The following is a 17,700-nucleotide window of genomic DNA, read 5'->3' on the forward strand; positions in this document are numbered from 1 at the left end:
TTTTTTTTTTAAATAGACCAGAGCACTCTATGTTTCTTAAGCCCTACCCTCAGAGAAATGTATTAACTAGCACTGATCTTGCCAAGCCTCACCAACCTGGGAGAAGGGAAATACCCAACTCCAATCTACTCTAGTGGTCCCGCCACTGAAGAGTTAGCAGGTGCGGTAAGTGGAAAGCACGGATGGAGTTCATCCCAGAAGTACAGGCTCACTAACACAGAGACCTAGCCTCAAGATGAGTACATTCTCGCTGCCTTCTTACCATGACACCACTGTAGAGAAACCTTTTTCCAACAGTCCCCCATACCTGTTCATCAAACCCAGAGATTGGAGAAAAATTACAAGACAGACTAAAAGGCAAGAAGCATGGTCTGAAGACAGAGCAAGCATGAAAAGTACAATCAAACCTGGCAGGGATGCTAGAATTACCGTGAAACTGCGATGGCTGAGATGTGGACTGCACATATAACAGGGCATTGTGCAATGTTAGAGGAGCAGTCAGAGGGATGGAAAAACTACAAGAACCAAAAAGAAAGCATGAAGATGAAAAATGCCAAAGAGTGCCTTTAGACAGGACATGGCTGAGCGAAGAACCTTCCAGCTTGGGAACATCTCAGTAGAGACCCAGAGAGAAACGCATGGAAAAGAAACAGAGCAGAATCTCTGCTCTCCGCACCAGCAGGACAGCCATGACAGAGCAGGTGTTGGTGGGGACTGAAGAGAGTGAGAGAAAGAAACTAATGACCAAATATGTGCAGCGACAGCCACTGAGAACTGCTCCCAGATTAATATTAGGTTGCAGTCCAGATTAGCTCAGAAACACCCCCCGCCCCCAGCTTCTTCTTTTCAAACTCCAGAAAAATCAAAGGTAAAGAAAGAGGCCAAAAGGGGAAAAGCCTTTCCTATAAAGGAACAAAGACAAGAACCATATTCATCGTCTCCTCAGAAACCATGCAAGCAGGGAGAAAACAAAGAGAAATATTAAAATTGGTGCAAGGGAAACCACCAGGCAGAATTCTGTACCCTGAGAAACACCCTTCAAATGAGAAGGGGAAATACTTTCTCCAACCAAAACTCAGAGATCTACTCTCAGAGTTCTCGCCTGGCAAGGAATGTTCAAAGGTCTTCTTTAATAAGAAGTAACACAGCCACGGCCAGAAACAGATTTTCATGAAAGAAAACAGCACCAGAGCTGGTGTGAGTAAAGGGAGAAACAAGAGCATCTTTCTTTTCCTTATTCTCTATGAATCTCACAGCAGTTTTTTCACAACAGTAACTGACACCGGGGCTGGATATAGCTCAGTTGGTAGACTGCCTGCCTAGCACATAGGGAGCCCTGGGTGCCAACTCCAGCACTTTGGAAACCTGGCCTGGTGGCCCATGCCTGTAATTCCAGCAGCACTGGGAAGTGTGTGCAGGAGGAGCAGAAGCCCAAATCATTCTTGGCTCCAGGGTGAGGGCAAGGGAAGCCCGGCTATGAGAGCCTACTGCAGTGGTGGTAAGAATATACTTGATTATGTATAAATGACTGATGGCAATAATATAAGGTATGGGGAAGAAAACCTAGAATTACTTTGTTACCATATGATACTAGCATTACCCATGAGGTCGTGCAGTGTGCACTTGTCAGCTCTCCCTAGCTGTAACACAGTCCAGCTTATACAGAGGACAGGGTTATTTTGGGATCTCGCTATTAGAAATTTCAGGCCATGATGACTGATTGATTGATCCTGCTGATTTAGGACCTGTAATAAGGGAGAATGTGTTTTTTAAAACAAACGAACAGACAACAACAACAAAAACCCACCTGTTCACCTCATGGCTAAAACATAAAAGAGAGGAGAAAGGGACTAGGGTCTCATAAATCCTCCTCAAAGTTGTGCCATCAGTGGCTTCCCACTAGGCTCTACCTCTTTACAGGCCCACCACCTACTCCCCAATAGTGCCCCTGACTAGGAACCAAGCCTCTCTGGTACTTAGCCAACTCATAGCACAGTGCTTAATAATGCAGCCAGACTGGCTGCACACATATACTGCAAACTCGGAAGTCCACAGGATGAGTGAAAGGATGCAGAACTGACACACCAGAGAAGAGAAAAGGAGATCATATAAAACCAGCAACTAAACCAAAGAGGCAGAGGGTTGGTCTATACCATGTCTTATATCTAAGCACCAGTAAAAGAAGGAAAGGGAGGGAAGGAGGAGGGAGGAGGAGACAAAAAACAAGGCCAACGGATTGAAACTGTAAGAAAGAATGGCAGCTATTAATCCTACTATGAGAAATCAGTCTGAGTACCAGTACGCTAACTTATTAAAGAACAGAATTGGCCCCAAGAAACAAGATCTACATAAATGTTGTCTGCAAGAATCTCACTTTAAATATAAAAACATTCTAAGAATTAAACGTTAATGGAGACACTGGATACAGTGGGCTGCACTTGTAGTTGTACATACTGGGCAGACTAAGACAGGACAGCAAATAGGAGGTTGGTCTGAGTACCAAATTGAGACCCATCTTTAGGGGTCAGGGAGGAGATGAGCTAGGCCTGATATGGTTGTTCCTGAAGATAAAGTCTTACGTATGCTAGCAACAGAGATGGATCAATGGTTAAAGACCAATTGCTGAACAATCATGAGGACGGGAGTTCAGATCCCAGCATCCACGCGACCGGCTGGATGTGTTCTCTCACAAGCCTATGTCCCAGCACTGGGAAGATCATGGGGCTGGCTCATACTAGCCTAGCTGAAAAACATGAACTCTATGTTCAGAGAGACCCTGGCTCAAAGGAACAAGGCAGAGACTGATAGAAGAGGATACTGATGCCCTCCCCTGGCCTCAGTACACACACACACACACACACACACACACACACACACACACACACACATACACACACACACATGGGGGTGGAGGGAGAAGACAAACTATTTTGTCTATGAATAGCCTCTTCAAAGACTTATGCCCCATGATTTAAAAACAACTGAACCTATAACTATATACCACACTAACACCAATCGAGAGAAAGCATGAGCAGCTACTGCAAGCATAATTAATCTCAGACACATCAGAAATCAGACCAAGGAAACCCATCCATGGTAAGAAGGGCACTGTGTGGCAACATAGGTATCGTTTTCTGAGGAGACAGAACAGTCCTTAGCATCTACACATCCACGAGAGCCTCCGAGTCCACAGAAGAAACACTAATGCAATAGACATTTATAGGCTACTTCATTCTCATCAAGCTCGCACAGAACATTCACCAAGACAGGTCACATTCTAAGCCAGGGCGCATGTCAATCCATTTACAAGAATATAAAATCATACAGTATCTGTTTTCAGACCACAGCAGAATTCTTCTAGACATCAGTAAAAGGATAACTAGAAAATCCAAAAATAATTGGAAATTAAACAACACACCTCTGAATAATACATGGGTTAAAGAATAAAAGGGGGGGGGGGGCTGGAGAGATGGCTCAGTGGTTAAGAGCACTGACTGCTCTTCCCAAGGTCCTGAGTTCAATTCCCAGCAACCACATGGTGGCTCACAATCATCTGTAATGAGATCTGATGCCTTCTTCTGGTACGCATGAAGAGAGTTATAGTTTACTCATATATATATATATATATATATATATATATATATATATATATATGTATGTATGTATGTATGTATGTATATATATGTATGTATATATATATATATATAATAAACAAATAATTCTTTTAATAAAAAAGAAGAAGAAAAAGGAGGGAAAAGAAAAAGGAAAATTGACTTCACTTGAGTAGAACAAAAACTCAGCTTATTAAAATTTATGGGGCACAACCAAAGTATATCTCCCCGCAAAACATACACACACACACAAAGAGAACATTGAATTTAGGGGTCAACCAACAAAGCCAGAAGACCTTTTTTTTTTTTTTTTTTTTTTTTTTTGGTAAAGAGAATCTGGTCTCTTGTCAATCTGTGAGTCAAACAGGCTTCCGGTGAGAATTACTTGGGTCACAGTGTATACTAGGACTTTTTCAGAGACCCTCTTCTCTTCTCTAATCCAGCAATGTCATTTTTACCCAGCAGTTTCTCGATGGTCCAGCACCTTATTTTGGGTCCCTCCTCTCTTTTTTAAATGTCCCAAAGTCTGATGGTAAAAAGATGGCTCACAGGTGGTATGTGCCCTCAGAATCTGGTTAAGGACACGCTATAGACATACATCACATACACCCACACAGCGTGTCCTAAACAGCAGCACACCGACATGTATAAAACAGCACTGCACTCGCCACTGCTCAGGGAGGGAAAGGAGAGCAGGCACACGCAGGAGAGCATCTCTGGAGGGGACGGGAAGACTAAAGGGAAAGCAACAGCAGCAAGAAGTGAATATTCTCGAGGGAAAGAACTTCTGGGGCACAACACAAAGCAGTACATTAGCAGTGCTTGTTGACAGTGCAGCCTACATTGAAGGCTAATGGAATAAAAGCACAAAGACAAGTTGGGAGCCAAACTCTTGACTGTACATCCCATCAATAACACTTTTCAGCATCTCCACCATCCTCACAGAGGCACACCGCAATATAAACTGAATTATGCCAAGAGCATCTCTCTCCTACAATACAACATTTCCTGGGGCATAAACGCAAAAAGGGAGGTATGTAAAAGATAAAGTAATATCCTCCAATGCAATTATTTTCATTTATTAGTAAATAGTCAATAAATGTGACATGTGCTGATATCCCTTGCAAAGTGAACGGACAAATGTGAGATGCCCCTGTGGACATGCCAGCTTTGATCCTCTGTGGACAAGCCAGCTCTGATCAGTGATTTTTCTTGCTGTCTTAGTAATGACCAGTCCCTGAGGCACCTGCACTGTTGTACTCAGCTCGAATATTTGGTCCTAAGCTCGAGTGTTAGAGAATCTGAGAAACCTTCATGAAGACAGATTTGAATGTACTCGTACCGGCACTCACAGGAAAGCTGTGATGAATGCATAAAGGGGCCTGTCTGAGCATTTGTAATTCTATACTTCTCCAGCTCCTTCTTCAGAATACTCAGGAGCTCTTTAGAGCAGGAACCAGCCTCTCTGCTTTACAAAGTCCTCCGAGTTCTTAGTCCAGTGATAAAACAGCTGCTCTAGAATTTTCAAGGGGAAATCTGCAAATTTTAATTAGCATTGTTTTTCCTTGTAAAAATGAATTTATGACACGATTCAGGAAGCAGAGGCAGGAAGAGTGTGGATTTGAGGCCAGCCTGGACTACATAGTAAAACAGTGAGACCTTAATCAAAAAAAATAAATAAAAACTTAATCTTCATGGAAGTTGATTTGTATAAAAAATTTCTGAATGAATCAAGCACAGCAGGATAAAACCTCATGAAGAGTTCTCCAAATTCATTATTAAGCCCAAAACCTAATCTAAAATAAACACTTAAAAAGTAAGATGCTCATCGTGATTAAATCTGATTTATGTTAGGGATGTAGAAAATCAAGGTCATAGGCATATTCACAGGCTAAAAGGATTTTAAAACACATAATCACCTCCAAAGATGCATAAAAAGCATCGACAACACTCAACATGGTTTCTTAGTTTTAAAATACACTCCAGGGCCAGTGGAATGGCCCTCAGAAGATAAAGGGGCCAGCCACCAGGCCTGATGACCCACAGTCATCCCCAGAACCTGTTGGGGATAGTAGAAGAAGAGAATTGACTCCTGAAAACTGTTCTCAGACCTTTCCATGCATGCTGTAGCACACAAGCACCTGCGCACACACACACACACACACACACACACACACAAGTAGTAGTAATAATAATAATATCGAAATACACTTAACACATCAGGAACATAATAAAACCTATTCAACCTGAGCAAATATAAAAAAGCCCACAGCTAACCAATATAGTATCACAAACCTGTAATCCTAGCACTTAGGAGGGAGGCTGAGGCAGGAGGACTGTGATTTCCAGGCTAGTCTGAGCTACATAGTGAGACCCTGTCTCAAAACAAAAAAGAAAGTAAGAAAAAAAAAGCATAGCTAACATCACATTTAATGCCCAAAAGCTTTCCTCCTAGAAGTAAGAACAAGGGAATGCCGTCTACTCTCAACACTGGAGAAAGTGCCATGACCAAGACGATTTACAGACGGAAGGGCTTGCTTGTCTTATGGTTCCAGAGGGTCAGAGTCCACCATAATGGGGAAATATGGCAGTGATCAGGCACAGTGGTAATAGCAGGAAGCTCCTCCAACCTGCAGTTGTGCTTTCCTGCTGTGACAGTCTCTCTACATAGTCCTGAGCATCTCTGAATTCCCTGTGAAGACCAGACTGGCCTTGAACTTGCAGAGAACATCCCAACCCTGCCTCCCAAGTGCTGGAATTAGAGGCATGTACCACCAAGGCCAGTCAACACCCAGATCTATTTTTTTTTAGGTATTTTCTTCATTTACATTTCTAATGCTATCCCAAAAGTCCCCCATGCCCCCCTCCACTATCCTCCCACCCCCACCCCCACCCCCACTTCTTGGCCCTGGCGTTCCCCTCTACTTAGGCATATAAAGTTTGCAAGACCAATGGGCCTCTCTTTCCACTGATGGCCGACTAGGCCATCTTCTGATATATATGCAGCTAGAGACACGAGCTCTGGGGGGTACTGGTTAGTTCATATTGTTGTTCCACCTGTAGGGTTGCAGATCCCCCCAGCTCCTTCGGTACTTTCTCTAGCTCCTCCATTGGGGGCCCTGTTTTCCATCCAATAGCTGACTGTGAGCATCCAGTCAGCTATTGGATGTGTTTGCTAGGCCCAAGAATAGCCTCACAAGAGAGCTATATCAGGGTCCTTTCAGCAAAATCTTGCTAGTGTATGCAATGGTGTAAACATTTGGAGGCTGATTATGGGATGGATCCCTGGGTATGGCAGTCTCTAGATGGTCCATCCTTTTGTCTCAGCTCCAAACTTTGTCTCTGTAACTCCTTCCATGGGTGTTTTGTTTCCAATTCTAAGAAGGGGCATGGAGGCATTTTCTCAACTAAGGTTCTCTCCTTTCAGATGTCTATAGCTGATGTCAAGTTGACATAAAACTAGCCAGCACACGTATATTACCAATCTACCTAAAAATACCTCTAATACATATAAGTGAGTATATAAAGATATATATGTAGTTTAAATGAAAATTTCCAGTCTGGGTTGACAACACTCCCTCCCAAGAGCCATAGATTATCTAACAACAAATAACAACAACCAGGCATGAGAAGCCTGCTTTGGAGTTATTGCTCAGGGTTGCCCAAGAGAACTTAAACCACAAAACATTACAGTCTTTTCTGTTGTCCTTGGTTGCCCCCAAGAGGTAGAAGGTAAGTCCCTGTTCCTGAAGACACCATGCACTTCAGACACATGGGGCCCAGAGGACCTGAGCTGGATCTGACCTGCAAGCCTCCTCCTGAAGGTCTAGTTTTCATGGCCAGAAGGTGGCATGCAGCTCGCAAGGATGGAGACAACCAACAGTGCTACCCAGCCATGTTGCCTACGGACCACATCAACAACCGGCATGGCACAATGATACTAAGGATGCAGCAGTGACCTGCATCCTGTGGCAGGAACCAACAGTTTTCTCATTGGGTGTAAGGCCCTCTCATCAAGAAGGAAACTGCCTGGCTCTGGAAACCTAGCCAACTACTCAAGGGTACTGAGGTCATGGATCTTGGAGGAGAACCTACAACTGTCATTTTAATAAAAGAGCACAGTCTTTATCTAAATTAGAAATATTTACCTTCATATTTATAGATTAGTACAGTTCTCACCCTTCATCAAGGAACATTTTCTTTGCAACAAAGGGAAACCATTACAGAAAAACCACAACCAAAGAAAACGCATGGTCGTAAGAGCCCAAGGAACAGGAAGTGTGCTGAAAGATGACGCCTCCTGGAAATATCAGAAGCTACACCCATGAAGTCTCACCAACATGGCTGCCTAAACAAGACCTGAATATGGACAATACCAATAGATGTCTAACCTGGAAGGAAGAAAGCTCATGAAGACTCAACCATAGACAAAGAACTACAGATAACCAAAAAAAGCTGAGAGCTGGAGAAATACCCACTAGAGAAGAGCACACCAACTGGTTATCCAACTCCAAATGGTCAGCTATGAATACATATACGTACAAGTAACAGTTTATGGACTGATGAGGTGGTATTTGTATATTCAAGAGTATACTCTCTCATGGATCAAAGGTCCTGATATGGTCCAGTTGGACAGAGAGAGCAGAGACGACGGGGCTGGGGGGAGGGGAGGATGTTCAGAAGCCCTGTGAGTACATTTTGTGAATAGCCACAGCAGGACCAGCTATCAGAAGGCAGATAAACTTCACTTAGGGTGATTTAAGGCTTATAAAGTTCTAGGGGACTGAGAGTAGGAACATCCTGGATAGGCAAATGTCACTGGCTGAGGTTTGGGCACCAAGATGTCTCATCAGCATGGAGAAGCATCCCATGAATCTCAGCGCTGGCTGGACAGGCTTTATCAGGAGAAGGAAGTAATCTAATTGAGGCTACGTGACATTCCTCAGGTGGAGGCAGATGTGGGAGCTTAGAATTCTCCAGACAAGGTCATGGTGGGCTTTGACCTTAATTAGCAGAACTTTCCCAAAAAAGAGACCATAAATTTTAAAGAGAAAAGTGGGAATATGTTGGAGAGTTTGGAAGGAGAGGAGAAATGATATAATTATATTATAAATGCAAAAGGTAAAAAATAAATTAAAGTTCACAATAAGATAACAATGCTCCCCAAATTTGTCTAGAAAGCCAATGCAATCCCAACCAAAATTTTATCTACCATCTGTTTGAAAAGAAACTGATAAGTGGACACTAAATCCACAAGGAAATGAACGAGACCGGAAATAAATAAAATGCTATTAAAAAGGAAGAGTGGAGTTGAAATACTTACACTCCTTGATTTCAAATATTACTACAAAGATACAGCAATGTGCTGGCATATGGAAAGACATAGAGAGCTATGAGATCCACAGATTACAGAAGTAACTTAGCATAAGGGGCCAGTGTAACTCAACAGGGAAGAACATTCTTTTCAACAGGTGGTAAGGTATCCATATGAAAAAATATTGAAGAAGGCTCTTTATTTCCTCTCACACAGAAACATGAAAGTCACAGAAATCCAAGATCTGAATAAGAGAGTGTGCTGGCTGGTTTTATGTCAATTGACACAAGCTAGAGTTACCTGAAAGGAGGGAATCTCAACTAAGGAAATGCGCCACAAGGTCAGGCTGCAGGCCACTTTCCTAATTAGTGATTGATTAGGGAGGGCCCAGGCCATTGTGGGTGATGCCAACCCTGGGCTGGTGCCCTTAGGTTCAATAAGAAGTCAGTCTGAGAAAGCCATGGAAGCAAGCCAATAAACAACGCCCTTCCATGGCCTCCTCATCAGCTCCTGCCTCCAGGTTCCTGCCCTGTGTGAGTTCCTGTCTTTCCTCTCTACCTTGCTTTTTGGTTTCGGTGTTTCATCACAGCCACAGAAATGCTAAGGGAGTCAAGAGAGTTAAAACCACAAAACTCTTAGAAGAAAATATAAGCCTTCACGGCCTTGAATTTGACAATAATTTGCTTTATATATGATATGATAAGGAAAGCAACCAAATGAAAAACAAATACATTAGACTTCATCAAAATTTAAAACTTCTAGCAAGATGTGGTTGTGCCCATCTTTAATCCCAGTCCCAGGGAGGCAGAGGCAGGTGGATCTCTGTAAGCTTAGGGCCAGCATGGTCTACAAAGCAAAGTTCCAGGCCAGCTAGGGATACACAGTAAGACTCTGTTTTAAAATAACAATAAAATTTTGTGCATAGGAAGACAGACATCCCAAGAAAGCAAAGAGGCAACCTACAAAATAACAGAAGATGCTTTCAAGCCACCTATCTGATAAGAGTCTTATACCCAGAATATATAAAGAACTTTCAAAACTCAACAATGAAAGAACTCATTTGAAAACAGGCACCGAATTTGAAAAGATGTTTCTAGAAGTCAACAGCTGTATCAGCAGCAGCAGGGTCATGACGCTTGAGCTCATGGGTCTTAGGGAAATGTAAATCAAAGGGACAGCAAAGTCCAACTCTATTAGGATTAACTGTAATTTTAAGATGGACAAAATAACAAGTGCTAGCAAGGACCTGGGAAAAATGAAACCTCTTATGGAGGTCATGGGAATGAACGACAGCTCAGCAGCTCCTCCAGAGGCCAGACACTCACATTAGCACACTATAGCCATTCTACTAAGCAAGCCAAAGCACTGACAGCAGAGGCCTGAACCCACACACAGCCATGTTCACTGCAGCACTGTTCATGAGGGATCACATGTAGAACCGCCCCAGAGGAACAGGTTTGCTTAAATGTTGTAAGCCCAGAAAATAAAATGCCATTCAGTCATTCAAACATATGGGATTCTGATACCACATGGAGGAGACTCAAGGACTATAGGGTGAGAGAAAGAAGCCTAATAGGAATTTAAAATACACAGGAAAATTCCACTTCTGTGTGAGTGCACCTAACAGTCAAGTCAATCAAGATAGAGAATAGAGGTTCAGTGGAATGGGAATGAGCAGCTATTGCTTAATGCTGACAGTGATTTAGAAAAGGTTTAAACAAGAGTGGTGGTGGCTTCCCAACACAGTAAATGTGATGAACGTACCAAACTGCACACTTACAAATGGAAATATGAGCCTGGCAATGGTAGCTTACACCACTAATCCCAGCACCTGGGAGGTGGGGATAGGAAGATCAGGAGTTCAAGGTGAACTCAACTCAGCTACTTATTAACTCAAGTCCACGTGAGATTCTGATTGAAAAAAAAATTCAATACAAGTGAATACAAAAAGGCAAGTGTTGATATAGATATCACATCTTATAATAAACAACTTTATAATTATACATACTTTATATAAATGACCCTATATTTTATAATATACATGTGTGTGTGTGTGTGTGTGTGTGTGTGTGTGTATATACATATATATATATATATATATATATGTATATATATACACATATGTTACAATTTGTATGGTATATGCATTATATCTCAACAAACCTTTTCATAAAGAGGAAAGATAAAAAGAAACAAGCTTCCAACCTATGGAAGGATCTGGAAGAACCGTGGGGTATCCTGCCAATGAAAGAAACGAGTCTAAAGAAGTTTTACATCTGGAAAAAGTAAAACTATAAAGACCAGTGGCATCCAGGGCAAAGAGGGTGAGGGCAGGTCACAAGGCATCCTCGGGGAAGCGAAAGACCCTGTGTTATACTGGGTGGTTGACACAGGACAGTATGTCTTTCCAAAACCTACAGAACTATGATACAACTAAACTGAACATCAGTAGTAGTGTCAACACTGGCTGCCACTTGTAGCAAGTGTACCTCACTGATCTTAGAAACTGGAGAGATGATGTTTTGGTGGAGAAGGGTTCATAGAAACTATTTTTGTCTCATTTTTTCATTTCTTTAAAGTTATCATTTTAAAATGCAGTAACCATGGAGAGTAGAGTGAACTGTATTTTCTTCTTATGACTTAAAACCTATCACTTTAGGCACAATTATAACTTTGCATTTCTAACACAAAGGAAAGGAATGTTGGCTCTTTTCTTTGCAAATTTGGCACCAATCCACTTCAATACTCTATACCATCTTCCTATGCCATCGCCTTTCTACACCCAGAATTATCTTAAGACCTGAATTTCTGTGCTTCAGTTAAGTGAGCTCATCTCCATAGCCTTCGGAGATTCCAGAGTCCCTAGAAACACTTCCCTAGTTTATGACTAAATTCCGACTTAATTATACTCGTGAATTACAGTGACATCAACACACAAACGGCAGCGTCTCCTCTCTTCATTTGCTGTATTTACTTTTCTGTGAGGCGTCACTGGATCAGGACCTGCGTGTGTTCTGTGCTCTTTTGAAAACAAACACACTCTTCTCCCAAGTGCCACAGTCAATCAGAGGACGGAAATGAGAACCACAGCGGTCGGAGGAAAACAGTGGCTGGGACATCTAAGGACAACTCTTTAAGCCCAGGGTGATAACAGGGTGCACATCAACCTAGCGCGAGGGAGGTTGGGACTGGAGGGCAAGCTCAGGACAGCCTAGGCTACATCACAAGGCACTCAAAAATTGAGAACCGCCTTGCTCCAGTTGAAGATTTAAAACACTGCTATACACGCCTGTCCTTACAGGCACACTGTCGAATTTTTACAAACTGTTACCTTGGTCTTTGCCCGCTTCATCTATGTGTTGAAAATCCTTTAGCATTTGAAGGTTACAGACGCCCTCTCTGCAATACTGAATAACTTTCCTGGAGCCGTTCTTGATGAGGTAGTCCATCAGGGCGAGGGATTTGTACACGTGGCGCCAGTTCTTCCCGTGGTCGCTGAGTCGCTGCCACAGCATGTGCATGATCTCCGAGAGGGAGGCCGCATTGAAAGTCATGTCACTGATAGCTAACATCAGAGAGCTAGAGGGGCCCCAGGGGTCATTGGAAGTTGCTTCCCTGACTTTTTTTTCGGCATCTGAGTAATTTTTCACGAAGTTCTTCACTTGCCTCCTGAATGACATAGCTACAGTGAGTCTGAGGAGGGGGTGGAGGTGGGTGAGAGCGATGGGTCAGGAGTGACTGGTTTACAGAGCGCCTGACAGATTCGTCCCAAGTTCTGCCGCTCTCAAACACAAATGATTCATCTCCACCTGGTAAAGTATCGATTTCCTGCAAGGAAAGTACAAAAAATGTGGTGTAAGTTCCTCAAAAAAAAAAAAAAAAAAAATGTCTACAGGAGACCAAGTTAGTCTGAAAAAAAAAAAAATTTTAGTTTCCAAGAAAGCCTGTCACATCACCAGCCTGAGGAAGGAAAGGACTCTATATAGGTGTGCTTAGGATAAACACGGGAAAATCCCTCACAAGACTGACCTCAGCTATCCAGAGAATATAGGTAGTCTATCTGCTCCTAAAAGGTTCTGCAGAAAATATTGCTCAGCTCCCTTGACAAGGAGTACGAGTTTAAAGACGTACACACAGAGGAGACAGATTCATAGTTCAGGGGGAATTTGCACTCTGACACCTCTTTCTTAACAAAAGCTGTTGTTATACACACTGTGTCCTGGAAATAATTTGAATGGTGGTGAAAATTGAGTGTGAGGTCCTCCTCGTACCCAGAACCCTGTTCCCTGCAGAACCATGAAGCACTCTGATCAAACCTGAGTAGGTGCTGCTCTCTGGTCTATCTAGAGAGCCGGCGTTAAGATAAATACTCTACCTCCTGTGGATTACAGCTAACACAGTATCCAAAGCAGCATCTTAGCCTAGCAAACTAGAGGGAAAGCTTCGATTACTTTCTTTACTCGCTTTCAGGGAAAAAAAGGTGTGGTTTTAACATTCAACAGTATCAAAGTGCTATTTATAAATGACATGGCGTGAGGAACTCCCTTAGGCCTGGAGTGATTAGCAGGAGTCTGACAGCTTCCCCATACATAGAAGAGGAAGCATTTAGGTTAATATAAAAACGCATTCAAACTTAAACCGGTACTCGGCCCTAAGAATTCGCAAGATACTTGAGAATTACCAGTTTCTGATTTACATGAAACTCCCTTCCTCTTTTTCATTACTCTGCAGGAAGGTGAGTCACTTAGTTTGTAATTTCTCTGGTGATTCACCTCCGACAGGGACAAAGGCACTGTGCCAAATTGATTTCAAGCCCTGATGAGCATCCAGACCCAACGAAGTCTAGATGAACTATAATCAGATTTTGCTATCAAAGCTGCACCCATCCAAAAGAAAGAAAAAAAAATCAAACTCATAACGACTGTTTGGTATTTTTAGTTTTGTTTCCTTGGCCTCCTCAGCTTCTAGCTCACGCCTGATTAATCTGTGTATCAAGGGAAAACATAATTTTCAGATGCATGGTTAAATGAACTATCACCTTAAAAAAACAAAAAACAAAACCAGATCATTAACCCTTTCAGCCCCTCTACCTTTTGATTTAAACCCAATGCAGTCTGAAATAAATTAGATACAAAATATAATTGCTTTAATAAGATTTCTCAGAAAGAGACCATATCCTATGAAGAAAAAGAAAGTGTGTTTCTGTGATGTTCTGGTTGTCTCGTATGCACCCGGAATGTGAACATTTCGTCTGACTTCCTCCTGCAGTGAAAACCTGATTTATAATGGTTCAGCACACTATTAAAATTTTCAATTTCTACTGTCCTTTTTCCCCTCCACCAAACTCACTCAATGCAGAGCTGCACCATAACACCAGCCTAGAATAACAAATATTGATCCATGTCTTCACAGATCTATTTTTTCTTTAAAAAAAAAACTGCCTTAGAATTATAACTTGCTGGAATTGAACAGTTGTTAAAAACTCTTTTGTTTTTATGGCTACCTATCTATATTTTGGAAAGACTGCATTTATTATTCATTTTTCCTATATTCTCTAAACTGCATCCTCAAATTTTGGAAGCATTTTCGTAAACAAATTTTCTGTTTTCTGAAAAAAAAAATTAAGAGCCTTCTAACCCAAAACAGTAGTTTAAAATGGATGTGCCTAACACCGTGTCAAAACTAAATACACTCTCAACTGTTACAACAAAGAAAAAAAAGTCTAGATAGGTCAATTAATATCACTTGTCACACAGAGTGCCATGAACATATAATGAGGCACCATTCGGCCATAAAGAATTCAGTAGCTGGTGTTAGTTGTACATATTGTGAGCTGATTATGTTTAAGACACTCAGCTATAGAGAAATGCTGTTTCCTGTTTCCTCTAGGTAACCTGTGGATTGTAATTACAGTCATGTGCTGCACAGATGCCTCAGGCAAGGATGTCATACATGATTGTGGTCACACAAAATTACATCACCTAGTGACATCATAGCCGTCTGAGACTGGGTAAGGACACCCTATGTCTGTGTCCATCTAATTGTGCATGTCTCAGGATGTGCCCCTGTCATTAGGCTCCTTGTGACTATATGGCATCTGAGACAAAAATCGGTGGCAAGGAGGCAAGTTTCCACACTTGACTCTCAGTTGTCTGGCCACCTGTGTCACCATCACACTGGGAAATAAGAGGGAGAAAGGCAATTCATGTCTCCGATTCATCATCCCTCTGATCTCTTATCTCACTGTAAAGGTCATCCCATAATACTCTGCTCAACACCCAATTGATCTCCTTTTTGGCACTTAGATTTCTTTCATGACATTTAAAATAATATGTACTTAACTACTTCTTGTTTGATTGTGGCAAATAATGTCAGACTAGAAGCTCCCGAAGGGTTGAGACCTTGACCTGCCTGTCTTACTTACCACTGCAATCCTACATACAAGGACCACCTAGCCATGGTGGGAACGCAGGACACATGAGAAGATAGAATGACCAGATGACTAAATGAGTCTGCTGTGGGAAACCTGGAACTGATTCTACAGCTCTCAATTTCAAACATTAAAAAAAAAAATTCCAAAGCCTTTAATAGTCATGTATGTAAAAGTTTAAAATTTGAGCAAATATTTTCAAAGCAATCAACAAATACCTCTCGAGAACCATTTATACAGCGTTGTGGAGACATGTAAATCACGCTCCCTGTTTAGACAAGGAACTTTCTTGGTTAAATATTTCTGAAGAAAATACATGATGAAGCTCAATCTGGTTCTCTTCGTGTGTGTGTGTGTGTGTGTGTGTGTGTGTGTGTGTACCGCGCCTGGCCTGGAAGAAGTCTCTTAGTTTTCTTTTTGCCTCTGCCCACTTCCCCAACACTGTTTCTTCCCTGTCATTTTACCAAAATTGAGACAGGAAAGCGTTTACCAGATGATGTTAGACTAGTGGTCCACAATCCCATAGAGTTTCCTTGAGGCCGGTTGAAGTGAAGTCTGGTTGTTTAGGGAAGCACTGTGGTGCCTATAGCAGACATTACAGAACACACACAGTAAGGGGTAGGGATGCTCTGAGCAACAAGCCCCACCAACATATTTGCAGCAAAACTTGTAGACATTTGGCATGGAGGTTATATATGACCTCATTTCGGTTCAGGTTTCACTACTAAGTTAAAAGGGGAAACTGGTCTTCGAAACTTTGGATTTCGTAATTGAAAATAAAGTATTGAAGAACCAGAGGGCAGGGTTAGAGAGATGGCTTGGTGGTGAAGAGTACTGGCTACTCTTCCAGCAAACCAGGGTTCTAGTCCCAGAACCTACATGGTGGCTATTACGAACTGTAACTCCAGTTACGAGGGCTCTGACACCCCTTCTGGCCTCCACAGGTACTGCACATATGAGGTGCACAGATGTCCATGCACACAAAACATGTAAAATAAAATAAAATAAAATAAAATAAAATAAATAATCTAGAAAACTATCCAGAGTTGGGGCAATATTAACAATAGCATCTAAGAAAAAGACAACATTGGAAACAGTGCTAGGAGGAAAGCAGGGTTCTTGTTTCTTCGGGTTCTGACTACAGACTTGAGTTTGGCTCAGGAGGAAACTGGTTCTGCCCGAGACTGTTTATCAAGCCACTACATTGAATACCGTGGCATTGGAAGAAATTACAGAAGTTACGGTTTGAATGGAGAACTCCACACTGAAAGAGGCCGAGAAACTTTTTTGAGCCACTTCTGCATTCAGCGATTTTCCCAAAGCTTATTACATGGTAACCTCCATCCTAGGGAAGGAAGGGGTAAGAAAAAAGGGTGCACAAGTCACAGTTCCCACCCTACTCTCAACCCCCAAGGGAACGGCTAGTCTGTGGCTTTGACAGGTGTCACCTCAGTGCATTTAAAATCAACCGCAGGGATTTAAGGTCCAGTCCCTAATTAATGTCATCTCTGTGCCATAGTTCCCTCATCTACAGCATAAAGTACACCGCCTAGGACTGTGGCATGGAAGAAAGACAAGTGATTTGGAGAGAATGTTGAAAAAACGGAGGGTAGAGACTGAGAGCATCAACTCCCGCTAGCCAGGGTCTTTCCTGGCACCTTTTTCATTTTTCAACGGGAGGTGGGGGGTTGGAATAGTGAGCCTGGTTACCGAGTCACACAAGAGACCCATACTGACGACTGTACAAAAATGGACACACTTTCCTTAGATGGGGAACTTCACTGAAGAAACTTCTGGTAGGAGGGAGGCACCGCATGGCATCTGGTAGCATCAGCCTCAGCGCCTAGGCTGAATCACCAGTGGCAACAGGAAAGTTAGTCCAGAAGGCGGCTGGCTTCCCTCCATCCACCTTCTCCACACTAGAGGTTACTACCCGGTGGGCCCTTCCAGCCACCTACCTGGGGATCTCTTCCCCATCAAAATCAACCCCCTAGGCTCTTCGGCCTCCTCAAAGAGACATAAGCGCCCACACCGTTGCCAACTTCCGCTTCCTTGCTTCTGCCTCCTTGCTTCCGGTTCCTAACTTCCGGCCCCCTAGTGCGTGCCACTTGCAGGGCCCTCTAGCAAGCCTGTCTGCAGCAGGTTCATTTGACCTGTCCGCAGAGGATCAAACAGATTGAAGGCAAAAGTCCTCGTTATACAGGCTCGGCCAGTGGCACTGTTCTAATATTGCCTTCAAGATATTTTACAGTTTGTGTTCCTATTGTAATTGTAATGGACCAGAAACGCCATCCTACAAGCACTGACTGTCACCTCGGAGCTGGAAGCAACTAATAGCCTAGAGG

General features: G+C 42.6%; 1 protein-coding gene across 8 annotated transcripts in view; it reads right to left on the reverse strand.

The window, feature by feature from the left end:
- Enthd1 (ENTH domain containing 1) overlaps positions 1-17,436 on the reverse strand; it is a 113,469-nt gene extending 96,033 nt beyond the window's left edge. For 5 of the 8 annotated variants that reach the window (XM_017316685.2, XM_011245686.2, XM_017316687.1 and 2 more), the window contains exons 1-4: positions 17,314-17,410; positions 17,115-17,203; positions 15,846-15,938; positions 12,257-12,753 (exon numbers count right to left, since the gene is read on the reverse strand). In XM_017316685.2, coding sequence (XP_017172174.1) covers positions 12,257-12,605 — 349 coding nt within the window. In that variant the 5' untranslated portion in view covers positions 12,606-12,753; positions 15,846-15,938; positions 17,115-17,203; positions 17,314-17,410. Of the gene's footprint in view, positions 1-12,256; positions 12,754-15,845; positions 15,939-17,114; positions 17,204-17,313 lie in introns of those variants that run through there. The other 3 variants (XM_030248626.1, XM_006521134.3, NM_001163189.1) reach the window with 3 other exon arrangements.
- Positions 17,437-17,700: the final 264 nt, after the last annotated feature.

Source organism: Mus musculus, chromosome 15, assembly GCF_000001635.26.
Source record: "Mus musculus strain C57BL/6J chromosome 15, GRCm38.p6 C57BL/6J".
Taxonomy (NCBI): Eukaryota; Metazoa; Chordata; class Mammalia; order Rodentia; family Muridae; genus Mus; species Mus musculus.